Source organism: Chiloscyllium plagiosum, chromosome 34, assembly GCF_004010195.1.
Source record: "Chiloscyllium plagiosum isolate BGI_BamShark_2017 chromosome 34, ASM401019v2, whole genome shotgun sequence".
Lineage (NCBI taxonomy): Eukaryota > Metazoa > Chordata > Chondrichthyes > Orectolobiformes > Hemiscylliidae > Chiloscyllium > Chiloscyllium plagiosum.
In genome coordinates, this window is record NC_057743.1 from 7,381,395 (window position 1) to 7,403,015 (window position 21,621).

General features: G+C 43.2%; 1 protein-coding gene across 1 annotated transcript in view; it reads right to left on the reverse strand.

Moving 5' to 3' along the window:
* Positions 1-21,621, reverse strand: part of nphp4 (nephronophthisis 4) — a 431,885-nt gene that overhangs the window by 268,072 nt on the left and 142,192 nt on the right. The window contains exon 5 of the mRNA XM_043675534.1: positions 11,013-11,168. Coding sequence (XP_043531469.1) covers positions 11,013-11,168 — 156 coding nt within the window. The remainder of the gene's footprint in view (positions 1-11,012; positions 11,169-21,621) is intronic.

Below are 21,621 nucleotides of genomic sequence, written 5' to 3' on the forward strand. Positions count from 1 at the left end.
TGAGGTGGATGTTAGGAGATTACAGGGTGACCTGGACAGGTTAGGTGAGTGGTCAGATGCATGGCAGATGCAGTTTAATGTGGATAAATGTATGGTTATCCACTTTGGTGGCAAGAATAGGAAGGCAGATTACTACCTAAATGGAATCAATTTAAGTAAAGGGGCAGTACAAAGAGATCTGGGTATTCTTGTGCACCAGTCAATGAAGGTAAGCATGAAGATACAGCAGGTAGTGAAGAAGGCTAATAGCATGCTGGCCTTCATAACAAGAGGGATTGAGTATAGAAGCGAAGAGGTTCTTCTGCAGCTGTACAGGGCCCTGGGTGTGGTCTCACCAGGGCCCTGTACAGCTGCAGAAGAACCTCTTCACTTCTACACTCAATCCCTCTTGTTATGAAGGCCAGCATGCTATTAGCCTTCTTCACTACCTGTGTGTAGTTCTGGTCTCCAAATTTGAGGAAAGACATTCTGGCTATTGAGGGAGTGCAGCGTAGGTTCACGAGGTCAATTCCTGGAATGGCGGGACTACCTTACGCTGAAAGACTGGAGCGACTGGGCTTGTATACCCTTGAGTTTAGAAGACTGAGAGGAGATCTGATTGAGACATATAAGATTATGAAAGGATTGGACACTCTGGAGGCAGGAAACATGTTTCCGCTGATAGGTGAGTGCCGAACCAGAGGGCACAGCTTAGAAATACGGGGTAAACCATTTAGGACAGAGATGAGGAGAAACGTCTTCACCCAGAGAGTGGTGGCTGTGTGGAATGCTCTGCCCCAGAGGCTGGTGGAGGCCCAGTCTCTGGATTCATTTAAGAAAGAGTTGGATAGAGCTCTCAAGGATAGTGGAATCAAAGGTTATGGAGATAAGGCAGGAACAGGATACTGATTAAGGATGATCAGCCATGATCATATTGAATGGTGGTGCAGGCTCGAAGGGCAGAATGTCCATTGTCCCAGGAATAAGAAACCGCAGTTATGAGGCGAGATAGAAGCAGTTGGGTCTGCACTCCTTGGAGTGCACAAAACTGAGAAGAGATTTGATAGAGATTTACAAAATCAGAAGTGGACTGGATAGATTTGACTGGGAGAAAAAAGCTAGCATGATGTGAAAAATAACATTTTCACAGAGTGAATAGGTAGAGTATGGAATGCACTGCACTGCCTGGCAATGTAATTGAGGCAGGTTCAATTGAGACATTCAAGGTGGCATTGGATGGTTATTTGGGCAGAAACGGCATAGAGGGATGTGGTAAAAGACAGGAGATTCGCACCAGGTAATGGAATTGGTGCAGGCACAATGGGCCGGATGACCTCCTTCTACACTGTAACAATCCTGTGATACTGTGAAAAATCAAGCTTATTCAAAAACCTGACTTTAAATCGGCAAAAAGCTGCCAGTGAACTGAGAAACTGAGCCCAGGCAAAAGTGAGGACTACAGATGCTGGATATTAGAGTTGAGTGTCTGGTGCTGGAAAAGCACAGGATGTCAGGTAGCATCTAACGAGCAGGAAAATGGACATTTGGGGCAAAAGCCCTTCATAGGGAGTGGAACTGAGCCCGTTTCCACCTGACAACTGCTGCATCCTCATCATTTCATATTTTACTTTATTGTAAATTATCTACTTGTTTTGCTTTAAGTCAACTTTCTGAAATGCAAAGCACAAATAGTTCCTGAAAATATGTTTCAGATGCAAAACTGTATCTAATATGCAGCACTAACAAAAGGTAGTCAAATTTACAAACTAACAGTAATTCAGTTATTTTGCTTAAGCCTCCCATACAGATTGTCAGCATGAACTCTCAGCTGTGGTTCTTAGTAAAAAGGAAGAAATACAGTACGTACTTTGAGAACACAGAAAGCAAGGCCATTTCACAGAAAGTTAGTCTGATAGGCCTGAATCCCTCATGACTGAGCAGCAGCTGTGATAAAACTCAATTTGATCATTTGAACAGGACAGAAGTAGGAATGGTCAAGGCCAAACAACTGTTTTTGGCACTACAGTTAGGGGATAAGCTTGAATAACCATGACAGTTGTGATTATTTCTGTGCCTGTCAGAGCTCTCTGCACTCCAAGACACAACTTAGAATATGCAGCATGCACCTGAGTTTCTCATGGCAAACATTTTAGAGATGTTTAACTTTGCCAGAATCAGAGAGGCATAAACTATGATTAGTTGCATGTTGTCCCTGCTTTGCTTTTCTTTCTCATTCTTTTTACTCTCTGTCCTTCCCTATCTGTTCATCGTACTTCTAATATTTACTTCCTTCGTTACTATTACTCTTCCCTACCTATTCCTTTCTATTTTACTCTCACACACTCAATGTGATTTTCTTCATCCTCTTCTTTTCTTTGCCTTCTCTTTTGTTTTCCTCTCTCTCCTGATGCCTGCTGCTTTCATTCTGCTTTATGTGACTCACTTCATTTTATTCCAGGTTGTCAAGTGCAGGAACTAAACAGGCAGGGGAGGAGGCCAACAATTCTCAAACACATACAGCATCAGGGTTACTATGAAAGAGCAAGCGGTGGGGGGGGGTTGTAGGAGGAGTACATGGAGGATGGAATCTTCTGATCCATCCTGATACTAAGCTGGGTGGCAGGGTGAAATGTGAGGAGGATATTAGGAGATTACAGGGTGACCTGGACAAGTTAGGTGAGTGGGCAGATGCATGGCAGATGCAGTTTAATGTGGATAAATGTATGGTTATCCACTTTGGTAGCAAGAACAGGAAGGCAGACTACTACCTCAATGGAATCAATTTAGGTAAAGGGGCAGTACAGAGAGATCTGGGTGTTCTTGTACACTAGTCCATGAAGGCCAGCATGCAGGTACAGCAGGTAGTGAAGAAGGCTAATAGCATGCTGGCCTTCATAACAAGAGGAATTGAGTATAGAATCAAAGATGTGCTTCTGCAGCTGTACAGGGCCCTGGTGAGACCACACCTGGAGTACTGTGTACAGTTCTGGTCTCCAAATTTGAGAAAAGACATTCTGGCTATTGAGGGAGTGCAGCGTAGGTTCATGAGGCCAATTCCTGGAATAGCAGGATTACCTTACACTGAAAGACTAAAGCGACTGGGCTTGTATACCCTTGAGTTTCGAAGATTGAGAGGGGATCTGATTGAGACGTATAAGATTATGAAAGGATTGGACACTCTGGCTCTGGATTCATTTAAGAAGGAGTTGGATAGAGCTCTCAAAGATAGTGGAATCAAGGGTTGTGGAGATAAGGCAGGAACAGGATACTGATTAGGAATGATTAGCCATGATTATATTGAATGGCGGTGCAGGCTCGAAGGGCTGAATGGCCTACTCCTGCGTCTATTGTCTATTGTCTATTGATCCCACAAGGAGGCAGGTAATACAGATAATTAGGTGTGGTAATGACGTACAGAAACTCTGCCTCCTTTTCACCTCCATGAGAATATGTTCAGATAGGAAGGACCATGGTCAACCTTCCTGCCTCACCACCAACTATACCCTTAAGTGGTTAATTAAGAGCCTTAGTCATACCCAGATTTGAATTAACCTATTTGGTGAGTCTATTGTTAGGTGGTACTCTTAATAACTGCTACCCTAAGGCAAGCCATCAACTTGCGTGGTGGTAAAGGGAGTTTCCTTCCTTCAAGGTAATCATTGTCAGGTCAAAGCACTAGACACCGAAGGGAGCTCACCATCTGGGAGCTACCCCTTTGTCGGTGCTTCCGTCCACATCTCTGCTGCCTCTGGTACAAACCTCAAACAAAGAACTCCCCTCAACCCCACTCCACTCACCTTTGACTTGGGTCCTCCACACTCGTGGCACACAGATTTCTCCCAGCAGCAGCCATATCCGTGCCCTTGGCAACTCTGAGCCCAAGAGCTGCCAGCCTCTGACTGACCAGCAGTTTTTCCTGAATGGGAATTCTGCCCCAGAGGGTCTGGATTCCAGGGGAAGGCCCCAGTAGCCTCATCATTACCTGAGTGGTTTGATGGGCCTTCCCTGGAAGGGGCAGCACAGTTCTATTGCCAGGTCTCCAGTGCTAATAATTCAACATCCCAGCAAGATTCCACCAATAGAGTGGTGCTGAAGGAATACACAATCAAAAGAAGGGCTACTGAGGCTTCCTGCAATGAAGAGACAACTGCCTTTCTGCAAAGTTCACCAGAGCCTACTGAGCTCGCATACATGCCAACACTGCAAGGAAAAAGAAGAATAAGTCGGGTTTATCCTTTTGTTCCAATCCAAATATCCATCATTCTTCTGATGACATAATTAGAGAAACTTGGATAAATGACTAGTTTGGAGAATTACCATCTTCTCAAATCATGATTTCAAAACATCGGACGCTGCGAGTTCATTAAGCTTATGCTTCCTACAATATTTTTTATTCACTCATGAGACATGGGGATTGCTGGCTGGCCATCCCTATTGTCATTGAAAAGGTGCTGGCGAGATGCCTTCTTAAACTGGTGCAGTTCACATGCTGTAGGTTGACCCACAATACCCTCAAGGAGGGAATTCCAGGGTTTTGACCCAGCGACAGTGAATAAACAGCGATATATTTCCAACTCAGTTGGTGATGTTCCCATGTATCTGCCTCCCTTGTTCTTCACAATAGAAGCGGTCATGCATTTACAAGGTTCTGTCTAAGGATCTTTGGTAAAGTTCTGTAGCGCATCTTGCAGATTGTACACAATTCTGCTGCTGAACATCAGCAATGAAGTGAGTGACTGCTTGTGGATATGGTGTGAATCAAGTGGCCTGCTTTATCCTGGATGGTGTGAAGCTTCTTGAGCGTTCTTAGAGCTGTATTCATCTCAGCAAATGGAGAGTATTCCATCATACTGCTGACCTCTACTTTGCAGATGGTGGACAGACTTTGGGGAAACAAAAGTTAAGTTAATCACCACAGTATTCCTAGCTCCTGATCTGCTCTTGTAACCATGGTGTTTATGTGACGAGTCCAGGTGAATTTCTGGTCAATGGCAACCCCAAAGCTGTTGATAGTGGGGGATTCAGTGATGGTAACACCATTGAGTGTCAAGGGTCAGTGATTAGATTGTTTTTTATTGAAGATCGTCATTGCCTTGCATTTGTGTGTCTTGAATGTTACTTCCTACTCGTCAGCCCAAGCCTGGATATTGCCTGAATTTTGTTGCTTTTGAATATGGATTACTTCAGTATCTGAGGAGATGTGAATGGTGCTGAACATTATTCGCCCATGATTGCACATCCCCACTTATGACCTTATGGTGGGAGGGAAGGTCATTGATGAAGCAGCTGAGGGTGATTGGGCCAAGGACACTACCCTGAGAAACTCCTGCAGAGGTGTCCTGGAGCTGAGATGACTGACCTCCAACAACCATAACCATCTGCCTAAATGCCAGGTATGACTCCAACCAGTGGAGAGCTCGCCCCATTACCCATTGATTCCAGTTCCTTGATGCCACACTCAGTCAAATGTGACCTTGATGTCAAGGACTGTCACTGTCACACCACCTCAAAATAATCTCCTTTCCACTTATCATTAAGAAACAAAGGAAAAACTTGCATTACTGTATCACCTGTTCCTCCGCACAACCCTGCAAAGCAATTCACGGTCAATAAAGTTGATCTGAAGAGCATGGCAACTAATTTGCAGACAAGATCTCACAAGCAATAATGAGTTATCTGCTTTGGTGGCATTGGTTGCAGGAAAAATGTTGTCAGGAGACTGTGAGAGTTCCCTCCTGTCATGCCATGAAATACTGTGCACCCACTTGAATACACAGACACACATGAGATTAAAATTTCACGTGAGAGACAACACTTCCATGAATGAGTCACTGTCTGAGTAAACCACTGTTATATCAGCCTGGAATATGTGCTTATGACCGAGGTTTGAACATCAACCTATTGACTCCAGGTTGACAGTATCACCAAGATGACAAACCTTTTTTTTCCCTGTCCAGGGCAGCGAGAGACAGAGTGGAGGTGACTTGGAGACCAGGAGGGTGCCGGGAAGGTAAGGATTTAGCATAAATTTGGGCAGCAGCTAAACCCGAGAGACAACACTTGTAGTATCTCCCTCCCGCCCCCACCCTCCCCACCCCCTAACCAGGAGAAAAATAAGGTTTTTATTTTTTCTCTTTTTTTTCATATATTTAAGTGCATTGTTTGGTTTTAGTTAGTTGATATAAAGCTAAGGTTTACAATGGCAGGGGATCTCAGACCCATGGCATATGCCTCTTGTGGGAGCTCAGAGGCGTGGCTGACGTTCCTGACTCTTACACTTGCAGGAAGTGTGTCCAGCTGCAGCTCTTGTTTGACCATGTGACGGCTCTGGAGCTGTGGATAGACACACTGTGGAGCATCCGCGATGCTGAGGAGGTCGTGGATAGCACGTTTAGTGAACTGGTCACACCGCAGGTTAGAATGGCTGAGGGAGACAGTGAATGGGTGACCTAAAGGCAGAAAGAGTAGGAAGGCAGTGCAGGTCATCTCCCTCCAAAACAGGTATACAGTTTTGGATACTGTTGGGGGAGATGGCTCACCAAGACAGGGAAGCAATTGCCAAGATCATGGCACTGTGGCAGGCTCTGCTGTTCAGAAGGGCGGGAAAAAGACTTGTAGGGCCATAGTCATAGGGGATTCTATTGTGAGGGGAGTAGATAGGTGGTTCAGTGGCTGAAAATGGAACTCCTGGATGGTATGTTGCCTCCCAGGTGCTCGGGTCAGGGATGTCACCAATCGGCTGCAGAGCATTCTAAAAGGGGAGGGTGAACAGCCAGTTGTCTTGGTGCATATAGGCACCAACAATAAGTAAAACACAAGATGAGGTCCTGAAAACAGAATTCAGGGAGCTAGGACCGAACTTAAAAAGGAGGACTTCAAAGGTAGTGATCTCAGGATTACTACCAGTGCAACATGCTAGCCAGCATAGAAATGAAAGAATAAGCAGGATGAACACATGCCTTGAGGGATGGTATAGATTTGTTGGACACTGCGACAGGTTCTGGAAAAGGTGGCACTATTACAAATTGGATGGTCTACATCTGAACCAGACTGAAACTAATGTCCTTGGGGGAGTTTTTGCTACTGCTGTTGAGGAGGTTTTAAATGAATGTGGCAGAGGGCTGGGAACCAGAAGAGAAGACAAGTAGACAGCAAGGTGGAAACTTGAGACTATAAGAATCATGAAATTAACATTAATAAGGGGAGGAGTAGGCAGAGAGCAGATGAACACAAAAGAACTGGTGGCCTGAAGTGCATATATTTTAATGCAAGGAGTATAGTGGGTAAGGCAGATGAACCTAGGGCTTGGATTGGTGCCTGGGAGTATGACATTACTGCAATCACAGAGACTTGTTTGAAGGAAAGGTCTAGATGCTTCAGACAGGACAGGGAGGGAAGTAAAAGTGGGGGAGGAGTTGCATTGCTGATCAGGGATGATTATCACGTTTGTGCTAAAGGAGGACACTATGGCGGGCTTGAGTAGTGAGGCATTATGGATGGAACTGAAAAACAAGAAGGGTGCAGCGACATTTTTGGGGTGGATTACAGGCCTCCCAACAGTGAACGTAAGGTAGAAGAACAAATAGGTAAACAGATGAAGGAAAGATGTAGAGGCAGCACGGTAGTGGTGATGGGAGATTTTAATTTTCCCAACACTGACTGGGATACACTTAGTGTCAGAGGTCTGGATGGGGCAGAATTTGTCATAAGCATCCAGGAGAGTTTTCTAGAGCAATATGGCAATAGTCCGACGAGGGAAGAGGCCAGATTGGACCTGGTGTTGGGGAATGAGCTAGGCCAGGTGGTAGAAATCGCGGTGGGGGATTTCTTTTGTACGACCACAAATGACCACAATTCTGTAAGTTTTAGAATACTTAATAGAAAGATGAGGGTGGTCCTAAGGGAAGAGTACTAAACTGGGCCAAGGCCAATTATATCAAAATTAGGCAGGAGTTTGGAAACGTGGATTGGACACAGCTATTTGAAGGGAAGTGCAGGATAGGTATCTCCCATTGAAAGCAAAGATAGGAAAAGCAAGATTCGTGAACCATGGATGACAGGAGATATCGTACGACTAGCCAAGAGGAAAAGGGAAGCGTACATAAGGTCCAGGCAGCTAAGAAAAGAATGGGCCTGGAAGAGTATCGGGAGAGTAGGACCAGTCTTAAATGAGGAATCAAGTGGGCTAAAAAGGCCATAAAGTACTTTTAGTGAGAAGAATTAAAGAGAATCCCAAAGCTTTTTATCCTTATATAAGAAGCAAGCAGGTAACTAGAGAAAGGATTGGTCCACGAAAGGATAAAGAAGGAAGGCTGTGTTGAACCTGAGAGAATGGATGAGATTCTGAATGATTACTTTGTATCAGTGTTCACTGAGGAGAGGCACATGATGAACGTTGAGATCAGAGATAGAAGTTTGATTATTCTGGATCACGCTGACATAAGTAGGGAAGATGTGTTGGGTCGGCTAGAGGTCATTAAGGTGGACAAATCCCCAGGACCAGATGGGATCTATCCCAGGTTGCTGAGGGAAGCGAGAGATGAAATAGCTGGGGCCCTGACAGATATCTTTGTAGCATCCTTAAACATAGGTGAGGTGTCAGAGGACTGGAGGATTGCTCATGTTGTCCCCCTGTATAAGAAGGGCAGTAGGGATATTCTGGGTAACTACAGACCAGTGAGCCTGACGTCAGTGGTGGAAAACTTGCTGGAGAAGGTACTGAGGGATAAAATCCATTTACATTTGGAAAAGAATGGGCTTATCAGTGATAGGCAACATGGTTTTATGCAGGGGAAATTGTGCTTTACCAACTAGAGTTCTTTGAGGAAGTGACCAAGTTGAAGGAAGGGCTGTAGATGTCATATACACGAACTTTAATAAGACGTTTGATAAGGTTCCCCATGGCAAACTAATGGAGAAAGTGAAGTCACATGGTGTGCAGGGTGTTCCAGCTAGATGGATAAAGAACTGGTTGAGCAACAGGAGACAGAGAATAGTAGTTGAAGGGAGTTTTCGAAATGGAGAAAGGTGTGGGCGGCACGGTGGCACAGTGGTTAGCACTGCTGCCTCACAGCATCAGAGACCCGAGTTCAATTCCCGACTCAGGCGACTGACTGTCTGGAGTTTGCACATTCTCCCCATGTCTGCGTGGATTTCCTCCGAGTGCTCCGGTTTCCTCCCACAGTCCAAAGATGTGCAGGTCAGGTGAATTGGCCATGCTAAATTGCCCATAGTGTTAGGTGAAAGGATAAATGTAGGGGAATGGGTGGGTTGCGCTTCGACGGGTCAGTGTGGACTTGTTGGGCCGAAGGGCCTGTTTCCACACTGTAAGTAATCTAATCTAATCTAAAGATGTGACCAGTGGTGTTCCACAGGGATCAGTGCTGGGGCCACTGTTTGTGATATACATAAATGATCTGGAAGAGGGCACTGTTGGTATGATCAGCAAGTTTGCAGATGACACAAAGATTGGTGGCGTACCAGAAAGCATAAGGGACTGTCAAAGAATACAGGAGGATATAGATAGGCTGGAGAGTTGGGCAGAAAAGTGGCAGATGGAGTTCAATCCAGGCAAATGTGAGGTGATGCCTTTGGGAAGTCTAATTCTAGAGCAAACTATACAGTAAATGGAAGAGTCTGGTGTAAAGTTGATGAGCAGAGAAATCTGGGAGTTCAGGTCCATTGTGCTCTGAAGGTGGCTGCACAAGAGGATAGAGTCATAAAGATGGCATATGGTATACATGCCTTCATCGGACGGGGTATTGAGTATAAGAGCTGGCAGGTCATGTTAAAATTGTACAAGACATTGGTTCGGCCGCATTTAGAATACTGTGTACAGTTCTGGCTGCCACAATACCAAGAGGATGTGGACGGTTTGGAGAGGGTGCAGAGAAGGTTTACGAAGATGGTGCCTGGTATGGAAAGTCCTAGCTATGAAGAGAGGTTGAGTACGTTAGGATTGTTTTCATTAGAAAAAAGGACATTGAGGGAAGACCTGATTGAGATCTACAAAATCACAAAGGGTATAGACAGGGTAGATAGAGATAAGCTTTTTCCCATGGTGAAGGATTCAATAACGAGAGGTCACGCTTTCAAGGTGAGAGGTGAAAAGTTTAAGGGGGATACATGCGGCAAGTACTTTACACACAGGGTGGTAGGTGCCTGGAACGCGTTGCCAGCAGAGATAGTGGATGCAGGCACAGTAGATTCATTTAATATGCATCTGGACAGATGCATGAATATATGGGGAGCAGAGGGATACAGATGCTTAGGAACTGGGTGACAGGTTTAGACAGTGGATTTGAATCGGCTCAGGCTTGGAGGGCCGAAGGGCCTATTCCCAGGTTGTAAATTTTCTTTGTTCTTTGTTACCTGAGAAAATAGCAGTTCTTCATAATAGGTCAACATCAGCCAATCTGGCAAAATCTACTAGGAATAGAAAAAAACTGCTTGGTTTTATTGTGGTTTGACCAAGGTGAGAGAGCTGCCAAAAAACAGCAGAAGATCCTGGCCTACAGGAATGAGGTGGAGACATTTAATTTCAGGGGCCAGGTCATTTGCTTGCACATAGTTAAGAATAGCACAGAAAGTGTGGATTTGATTCCCATTCCTGCTGAGGTAGACTCAGGACTTGCCTCCTCACCTTGAAAGACAATAGCAAAACTGCGTAAAAACAACGACTGCAGATGCTGGAAACCAGATTCTGGATTAGAGGTGCTGGAAAAGCACAGCAGTTCAGGCAGCATCCGAGGAGCAGTAAAATCAACGTTTTGGGCAACAGCCCTTCATCAGGAATACAGGCAGAGTGCCTGAAGGGTGGAGAGATAAATGAGAGGAGGACTGCAAAACTGCAACTACCAAAAAAACTGCAGAATAAACAGTTCAGGCTGAAACATCAGCAGACAATGAGCAAAGTACCTTGTTCTGGGCACAGCACAAGTCAGTGCATGAGTGTAATCAAAATAAAATCTAAAATCATCGCGGACTCCAAAAGTTGGCTGCAGCCAGTGAGTACAATGGTTTCCTTAACTTACTTGTTGGTTTAGAAGGTGCAACCAGCCCTGGAACTGTTTCTGACCCAGCGATCAACATGTTTTCTGGGATGAGGTGACTAGCTTCCATTAGTGGAGGATGAGACGAAAATGAGTAAAAAATAGTGCTTCCTTCAATCAATGTCATAAATGTATTCTCTAAAGCAGAAAAACAAAAAATACATCAGTGAGTTATTACGTAGCATCCAACAACATTTCGGTTAATTTTCAATCAGTTCTGAAGATAGAAGGACCCACAATTTCCTGCTACTCTCCAAGTGCCAGTCTCCCACCACACTCCCAACTTTGAGCAATTTTCATGGAGAGCAGACTGGGTGAGGGAACATGTGAGGCAACAGCTACATACCTGTAAATTACAGACAATTAAAGGGTCCATTAAGGTCACTCTAAACACTGCAATGGGACTTTTCTAATTGGTATGTGAACCCTGGCAGCAGCTGAAAGCTGGAATTTAGTAAAGGTGAAGGGAAAGAGGGATGGTGGAGTGGGAACTGCACTGATCCATTCTGTATCAAACTCACCTACCCACTACTGTCACAGCTCTGACCACTGATTGTCCTACAAGGAGGCTGCACTCTCCACAATGGCAGCCTGGCAGCTGCTACCATCCGTGATTTTAAATATGTGCCACATCGCTTCAGAGGGTGCTTCCATCTTGAGGGGTTGTGTCTATTGGTCTTCTAATGTTGGGAACTGCCCTTAACCCCCCATTCTCCATTGCAGGGGGCTCCCAAAAGTAAGAACTTCATTGACCACTGCCTCAAAAATCTCCTCTGGGTGCCTGACTCACGTTCCTGACCAATGAGGGGATGAGCCTTGAGAAGCAAGGCACCAGATCAATAATTGTTTTTATAAAGTCCAGAATATACCGTGAAGCATTTCGATTCAGTGTGTTGTCATCCATTTTGACCAAGGCACCCAGGAAATAGGATGCAGTATTTACATTTTGTTATAACATTATTAGGTTAGTGTCATTGCTACAGTTTTCAATACCCTGGAGACATGGGGAGGGGGAGCAGGTGTCAGAAGAGAACACATCAAGGATGGGTTGGCAATCTTACCAATAACAAACACAATAGCGAGAACGCAATTAAAGTACTAAAGGAGGCAGTCAAAAGAAATTTTACACTTGCACTAGCTTTTTGCCAATAACAGAGGGGATTTGCAGAATCAATAATGCAGCCCTCCCAGAATGCACCCCTCCCTGAATGGAATGCTAAGCTGCTATTCCAAACACAGTTCAGTATGACAGAAGATTTCTGTTCCTCATTTGTTGCTGACAGTGAGTCTACAAGCAATAAACATGGGAGAAAAAGCATCTGCATTTGCAGGAGTAACAAACAGTGTAACATTACAATGTTCTTAGCAAGGCAGTTATGGTAGTTCCTTCCTGAGACCACCATGACTTAAGGGGGTGATACATCTTCCCCATCCCCCCTTGCATTTTTCTCAGATGCAGTTCCACCAGGTCACCACCACTCAAACCTCTGCAGCCACAAGGAAGACTGACAACTGCTCACCACCATACATAATTAGGCAACAATTTCTTAGAAGAGTTTCAATTTGGACCCCTTTAGAAAGTTTAACCAGAAAGTTCATGGATCCAGGCTCGCTGTCGGAAGTCCATCTACCATTAATGCAAAAACTAAAGTCGCAAGACTCCACTCAGTTTGCTCATGTTTCAATCCGGACACTAAATAGCTATTTGAATGCAAGCAGCAACAAAAAGTAAGTTTCAGTGGCTCAACACAGCTTAAGTTCAAATAGTACTTTTCTTTTTCTCTGCACAGAGGCTGCCAGACCTGCTGAGTATATCCTGAACTTCTTCACTTGTTATAGTCAAACCACAAGCACCATAACAGTGACGAGTGGAGGATGTTGAAATATTGACAGAACAGTTTTGAATGGAACGGCAACTGCACACAGGACAGTTTAAACATTAGTTTTTAAACATGTCAAAAAGTCAGGGAGGATACACACCAGATGCAAACACACTGATAAAGTCTTTAATCTTGAGGTATCCTTTTTGAAGTTACAAGATTTATGAAGAAAAATTAACTAGCACTTGCTCATGTTGCTAGATCAATCATGAGAGCATGTGTACACCGCACACAGAGACAGGAGACAATCTGAATGAGCGGAATGTAAGGCAGCTCTTGAAAATCAGTACAAACAATCTTTTAAGGTCAGGTAATAAGATTTGAACTACTGAAGCTCAATAAGAGTGTGGAGATAATATTGAAGTGGTCTCAATAGCAGAAGACATGCTGTGCTGTTGCCAGCTTCAGAAAGGAAAAACAAGATAAAAGGCACTTGGTTAAAATGCCCATGAGGACTAAATTAATTATTATGCTAATGATGCAAATTAAGCTTCTGACAGTTCCACAATCATTCTACACATGTGGAAAACTGTATGAATTATAGATCAGAGTTAAACTAGATCAAGTAACCGGGTGCATGTTGTAGCTTGTGGTCCATGGACACGAACATTTTGACCAAATATAAATGACCAGAACTGCAAGGGCCAAGCAACATGAATGGAAAATGTGGTTGTATGGATCTGCTATTATATATGTCTATTGGACAGGTTAAACTAAGATCTCATCCCTCTCCTCAGCTGAAATTAAAGATTCCACCTTTTTGAAGAGGAGCCAGCAGGTGGTCCATGGTATCCTGGTCAACACATAACCTTAATTCATATCATTTCTAAAATGACCATAGAAGAGATCATAGCAGATCACAGAAACCCTACTGTGGAAACAGGCCATTTGGCCCAACAATTCCACACTGACTCTCCGAAGAGTATCCAACCCAGATCCATTCCCCTACCCCTACTACTCTATATTTACCCCTGCACTTAGCCTATACATCCCTGAGCAGTATGGGCAATTTAGGATGGCCAATTCACCTAACCCGTGCATCTTTGGACGGGAGGAGGAAACCAGAACACCCAGAGGAAACCCACGCAGACAAGAGGAGAACATGCAAACTCCACACAGATAGTTGCCCCAGGCTGGAATCGAACCCAGGTCTCTGGCGCTGTGAGGCAGCACTGCTAACGACTGAGCCACCATGCCATCCACAAATGATAATCTGGATAATACAAAATTGCTGATAAGGGACCTTGATAAGTGTACTTTGGCTGCCACAGCTCCTTCAAATAGGGCAGCTGCTTTCTGAGCTTTTTGTTGTATCTTCAATTATTCAGTACAGTCAGGGGTCGTGACATGAGAAAATAGCACAAATGAGATGATGCATACTATTAATGGAAAAGGAAAGAAACAATTAGAAATAAACTACGTGGCTTTTAATAAAATACATGTGTGATAGTCTTTTTCATTGGAACCTTGGAGAAGAGAAACCTGCCAGACATTGTCAACCTGGGCTTGTAGTGAGCCTTTGATAAGTCCCTTATGCTAAATTTCATTACAAGATAGAATCTTGTGGTACAAGCATGGATTTGCACTTCTGGATTAGGAATTGGATCCAATCCTCTGGCCAAGATGTGGTTTAACCTGGAGGCACATTACCAGTCGTGTCCCTGAGGTATCAGTCCCAGGCCTATTACCTTCACTGACCTTCATGAATTGGACAGCGGTGTCAACAGTGCAATCAAGAAGATTTTTTTTTAATCCTTTCATGCCAGAACTTGTGGTCCATCTGTACTAGCCCTTGAACTGAGTGGCTTGCAAAGCCACTTCAGAGAGCAGTTAAATGCCAACCACATTGCTATGGACCTGGAGAGACATGTAGGCCAGATCTTCCCCAGAAGACTGAGGGGAACTAAAAGGGGGTTTGACCACATTTAAGAATTGTAATGGTGAACATGAAACTGACAACAGCTTCCAATTATCTGTTTTTATTAACTGGTTTCAAATTCCACCAGTTCCCATAATCAGATCGAAAGCCATGTTTAGAGAGAATTTGTCTGGGCGTATATTACCACTACACCAGCATCGCCCCATGTCTGCAAATGACACCAACATATGTACAAGTGTTACGCTAGTGGAGGAGTGTAGTGAATGTTTTTTTTAAAAATGGCTTTCTAATTAAGTAACCCAACCAATGGTAAATAAAGAACAGCTTAGATCAGTGCTTTCTAAGGTGGGGAATGGGACCGGAGAAGTATCATAAGAAGGAATTTTTGGTTGCAAGCTCGGAGGCAGCAATTGCGACAGCAGAGTTCTGACCAAGTTACGACAGCTTCCACTCTCAAAGGCCCTTGCTCTTACAGCCCCTCACCTCACCCTTATCGTTCTCATCAATGGGCCTCAAATTGGCATCACAGTAGAAAAATAGTTTGAAAAGCTCTAGCTTAGGTAAGTGTAATGTACATACTCAGAATGTACATAGCATTTTCAACAACATTACTGGAAGAGATAGTGGAAAAAAATGTTCTGGTTATTATTTGTCCACACATCAACAAATGGCCCCCCTGACCTATGCAGATAAACTATAAGAGTCATTGTCAACCTCCTCCCATCTACAAAAGATAATGGGCACGCAGCGAACAAATCGATCTTAGCTGAGAGTCATCCATAAGAAATAGGAACAGGAGTAGACATTCATTTCTGGTGTCCTTGCTATAGGAAAGATGTTGTGAAACTTGAAAGGATGCAGCCAGGTTTGGATGGTCTGAATTACAGGCTGAATTGGCTAATATTTTCTCTGGAGCAACAGAGGCTGAGGGGTGACCTTATAGAGGTTTATTAAATAATGAGGAGCATTGATAATAGGGTAAATAGCTAGTATCTGTTTCCCAGGATAAGGGATACAAAACCAGAGGGCATAAGTTTAAGGTGAGAGGGAAAATATATAAAAGGGACCGAAGGCACAACTTATTCAGGTAAAGGGTGGTACATGTGCACAATGAGCTACCAGAGGACATGGTGGAGGCTGGTACCATTATAATATTTAAAATGTTTCTGGATGGGTATATGAACAGGAAGGGCTGAGAGGGATAGGTGCCAAATGCTAAACAATGGGGTTAGATTAATTTAGGACATCTGATTGGCATGTACGAGTTGGACCAAAGGGTCTGTTATTGTGCTGTACATCTCTATGACTCTATGAGGTCATTTGGCTCCTCAAGACTGCTGTGCCATTCAATAGAATGATGGCTGATCCAACATTCCTTACATGCCTTTTTCCCTTAACTTTTCATTCCCCGACTGACCAAGAACCTCTCACAGCTTTAAATACAAACAAAGACTCGACCCTCACATTTCTCTTTGGCAACATGTTCCAAAACCTCCCAACCCTCTGAAGAAATTCCTCCTCAACTTAACTTTGAATTGATAACCCTTTACTCCAAAATGCCCTCTGGTCATTAACTCTCCCTGAGGAGAAACATCCCCTCAGCATTGACTTAGGAATTCTCTATTTATCAATGAGATCACCTCTCATTCCTCTAAACTCGAGTGAGTAGAGTCGTAAACTGTTTAGCCTTTGCTCATTAAACAACCCCTTCATAACAGGGATTACCGCAATGAACGTTTTCCGACTGTCTCTAATGAAATGATACATTTCCTTCAATAAGGGGACCAAAACTTTGCACAGTACTCCAGATGTGACTCACCACCTTTTAGTGTTGCGGTAAGACTTCACTACTCTTATAATCCAATTCCCTTGAACTAAGGGACAACATTCCATTAGCCTTCCTGATTACCTACTACACCTGCTTTAGCTTTGTGTATAATATGCCCAAGTCGCTCTGTAGTGCAGCTTTCTGCAATTTTTCCCCATTTAAATAATATTCTGTTCTTTTGTTCTATCTTCCAAAACACACTTCATATTTTTCTACATTATAGTCCGTTTGCCAATTTTTGCCCACTTACCTATCAATATCTCTTTGTAAGCTGCTTGTATCCCTCTCAACTTGCTTTTCAACCTACTTTTGTGTATTTCTGCAAATTAGGCTGTAGTCTATCACAGTAGGACAAACAGGAAGAAAGTTAGCCACCAGGATACACAAACACCAGCTAGCCACAAAAAAACATGACCCTCTCTCCCTCGTAGCCCTACACACGGATGAAAAAAAACACCATTTCGACTGGGACAACACATCTATCCTGGGACAGGCTAAACAAAGACATGCCAGAGAATTCCTAGAGGCCTGGCACTCCAACCACAACGCCATAAACAAACACATAGATCTCGATGCCATCTATCAACCCCTCAGAAAACGAACAGGAAATGACATCACCACAAACCCCAGGAAACCCATCCAGGAGAAAGATATAAATAGAAAGCAGGAGACAACAGCTTCGCTTCACTTGGAGGTCGCCACTGATGATGTTACCTAGCCAGGTAATGAAACGTCTGGATATCAGACCTACAGCTCAGCGAGCAAACCTACACCCTAAATATCACTTCCTTCCTCCAAATCATTATTATATACAATATGAACAATTGCAGTTAGTACTGTCCCATGTGGAACCCCACTGGTCACAGGTCACCAACTTGAACAAGAACACCTTATTTTCACTTGGTGTTTCCTGCCCATGAGCAGATTCTCTATCCACGCCAGTATACTATCTCCAAAACCATGGGCTCTCACCTGATGACTTAAACTCGTGTGAGGTACCTTGTCTGAACATATGTACTGCTTCCCCTCTAACCATTCTGGTCAAGACTTCCTCAAAAAACTCTCAAATTACTCTAACATAATTTCCCTTGCATGAAAGTCTTGCTGATTCTGATTAATTGGATAATGATTTTCCAAATGGTCTGTTATTACTTCCTTAATAAGCAATCTAACATTTTTCCAACAATTCATGTTAGTCTAACCATCCAATAGTTACCCATGTATTGCCTCCGTCCCTTTTTGAATAGGGGTGTCACATTAACAGTTTTCTAATCCTCTGGCACTTCTCCAGAATCCAAGGATTTTTTTGAAAATTAAAATTAATGCATCTACTATCTCTATAACTACCTCTTTTATGACCCCAGGATACAAGCTTTCAGAACCATAGAGTAGAATCATTGAATCACACAGTGTCCAGGTGAGTTATCTGCCTTTACCTCCACTAGTTTGTCTAGTACGACTTGATGACGGCAATAATACTAAATTCCTCCCCCATATTCTTTCATATTAAGGGGATTTTCTAAACCTTTTCCATCATAAACACTGATGCAAAGTATTTGTAAAACTCCTCTGACATTTCCTTGTTCTTCATAATTATTTCCCCTGATTCATTTTCTAAGGAGAAAGTGAGGACTGCAGATGCTAGAGACCAGAGTTGAAGAGTGTGGTGCCGGAAAAGGCTTATGCCTGAAATGTCTATTCTCCTGCTCCTTGGATGCTGCTTGACTGGCTATGCTTTTCCAGCACCACACTCTTCAACTAATTTTCTAAAGAGCCCAGGTTCACTTTGACCTCTCTCTTCCTTTTTATGCATTATTTTTATATATTCATATGTCACCTGAGTTTTGAGAAGATTTGTAGCTCAAGTTGAGGTTCTGGGTGTAGGTTTGCTTGCTGAGCTAGAAGGTTCATTTTCAGACGTTTCGTCACCATACTAGGTAACATCATCAGTGAGCCTCTGGTGAAGTATGATGATGAAACATCTGAAAATGAACCTTCCAGCTCAGCGAGCAAACTTACATTCACATGTCACCCCTTTGCTAATGGCTACTGAAATCAATCCTTAAGAGATAGGTGCTGCAACAAGTATACCCACATGTGTTTTCAGTGCAGAAACAGACCATTTAGCCCAACAAGTCCATGCTGGTGCTTTTGTTGTATGCGAATGTCCTCTCACTACTCTTCATTGAGCCCTATCAACATATTATTTTAATATATTCTCTATGAATGTATTTATGCTGTTGAGTTAATTACTCCTGGCGTCAGCAAGTCCAACTTTCTAACTACCCTTTGGGTGATGACTTTTTTCTGAAATTCCCTACAGAATCTACTTGTAGCTATTTTATATACAGTTCCCCAGTTCTGCTCTTGCCCACAAGTCAAAGCAGCTTTTCCCTATCAGACTCGTTCATAATCGTAAAGCTTCTCTTGGGTTTCTCCCCAGTCTTCCCTTTGAGAGAAAAGGGTCCAGCTTGTTGATTCTTTTCTGGTAAATAGAAACTGGCTAAAGGCTCATTCTCATTCTCTCAGGGGCTGTATTGAATCATTCAGTAAAGAGAAAGAGCACTATTTTATCACAGACTGCACTGTACTCAGATTGATCCTCATATAGTGGATTATATAGTAACCTTGAAACGGATCCACTGAGTGTTACTGGAATGATTCCAGGCTACACAACTTCTACATCCTCTCTTTAAACAGGATAGACTGAGAGGCTAATAGAATAGGTACAAAAGCATAGACTCATACAGCATGCAAACAGACACTTCGGCCTAACCAGTCCATGCTGAACATAATCCCAAATGAAACTAGTCCCACCTGCCTGCTCCAGGCACATAACCGTCAAAATATTTCCTTTTTGTGTACTTATCCGAATGTCTTTTAACATTGTAGTTTTTGCCCAAATCCACCACTTCTTCAGAAAATCCATAATTAAGCATCTAGATAGGGGGCCATTCTTGGACTTTCTAGCGTAACAGATTGGCAAGGACAAGGAAACTACATAAGAATAGGATTCGAATGAATGTTATGGCGGTTTTCTTTACCCAGAGTAAATGGCCCTTGGAACATCTTGTTGGTTGCTGAGATACTTCCATCTGTTTCTCTTCAAGTTGGAGCTTGATCTCTTCTTGAAAGGGTCAAGATTGCCTCATATATATTGTTACATAAAACACTTCATCTATACAACTGGCTACAATCAACTGAGGGAATTAGAAAGAAACTATCGAAAATATATTTTCTCTTTCTGACATTGCTTTTTTCCCCACAGGACTTTGGTCTCACCCAGGAACTAATGTGGGGGGCGTATCTGTCAATGATGCTTGGGGCATACTTCATGAAGCAGACGGTCTTTTCCGAAGTGTCAATTTTAAGTGTGTGTATTGAAACAGTGACCGCACTTCCAAAGTACTCAGTGACTGTAAAGCACTTTGGGGCATCCTGAGGTTGTGAAAGGTGATAAATAAATACAAAGCCTTCCCTTTCTCCTTCAACATATTGAAGATTTAACTTCCATGGTTTTTGCTGCTAAGTAGTCTCCATATTTACATTTTCATTCTCTGAACCATTAAACGAAGTGCGGCGCACATCGAAACACAGAAAATAGGCCCTTCAAGCCTGCTCCATCACTAAATATCATCATGGCTGATCATGCAATTTCAATATCCCACTCCCCTTTTCTCTCCATATCTCTCCCTTGACCATTTAGCCGCAACTGCCACATCCAGCTCCTTCTTGGTTATGTCTAACAACTGGATGCACCAACTTTCCACAGGATCACAACTCTCGGAGTGCAGAAATTCTTCTTCATTTCAGTCCTGAATGGCTTACCCTTTATTCTTAAACATACAGACAGATACATCCCACATGATATATGAAATACCTCTGCACAGAAAATCAAGCAGACCCACTAATATAAAGGTGTCTAAAAGAATGTAAATACTTCATAATCCTCATTTCAAAAGAAATAGAGACAGTAAGCAAACAGTTGAGGTGGTAATTGGAGTAGTTTCTGGCTAGGATAACCAATCTAGCACCTATGATAAAGCGGGATAGGTTCTGATTAACCTTATCCAAACATTGTCGGGAAATTTACATTTTGATCATTTCATGTTAGTTATGTGGATATTTAATACGGATGCTGAAAGTGTCAAAGAACAAATATTGGAAGCAATATTTCCCTTAACTAAAGTAAATTACTGGTCGGGAGGTTGGGCATAATTTTATTTGAAAATTGTTTCAAAAAAGCAAGGAGAAAATGCATTTATTCATGATGAAAAGCTAACACTAGCATGGTGGCTCAGTTGGAGCAGCACAGCAGTTCAGCGGTTAACACTGTTGCCTCACAGCGCCAGGAACCCAGGTTCGATTCCACACTCAGGCAACTATCTGTGTGGAGTTTGCACATTCTCCCCATGTCTGCGTGGGTTTCCTCCGGGTGCTCCGATTTCCTCCCACAGTCCAAAGATGTGCAGGCTAGGTGAATTGGCCATGCTAAATTGTCCAGCGTGTTCAGGGATTTGTAGGTTTGGTGCATTAGTCAGGGGTAACTGTAGACTAATAGGGGAATGGGTCTGGGTGGGATACTCTTCTAAGGGTTGGTGTGGACTTGCTGGGCTGAAGGGCCTGTTTCTACACTGTAGGATTCTATGATAACATGAAGAATTGAATGCCTCGTCAGAAACATATGCTGAAATCAGATCACCTCCATGGGACAATGCAACCGTTTATAATTCCATTCTTGGCTAAGCACACCTCACCAACTTGCATGCTGAAGAATGAGCCAATGAACCAATGAATGAGTGTTCACCAGTGGTTTTGCCAGTCAATGTATTTTCCAGAAGGGAGAACAGAGACAGAGACAAAAACAAATGTGAATTATAATTGTGCCAAGGCAGCTCTGGTTTACAAGGGGAGAAGGAAAAGAATGGATTATGCTTTATGCTTCTAATTGCTGTCCTATGGCACATTCTGGGAGCTGCGCATGTAATCTTAGCATGAAGTCAG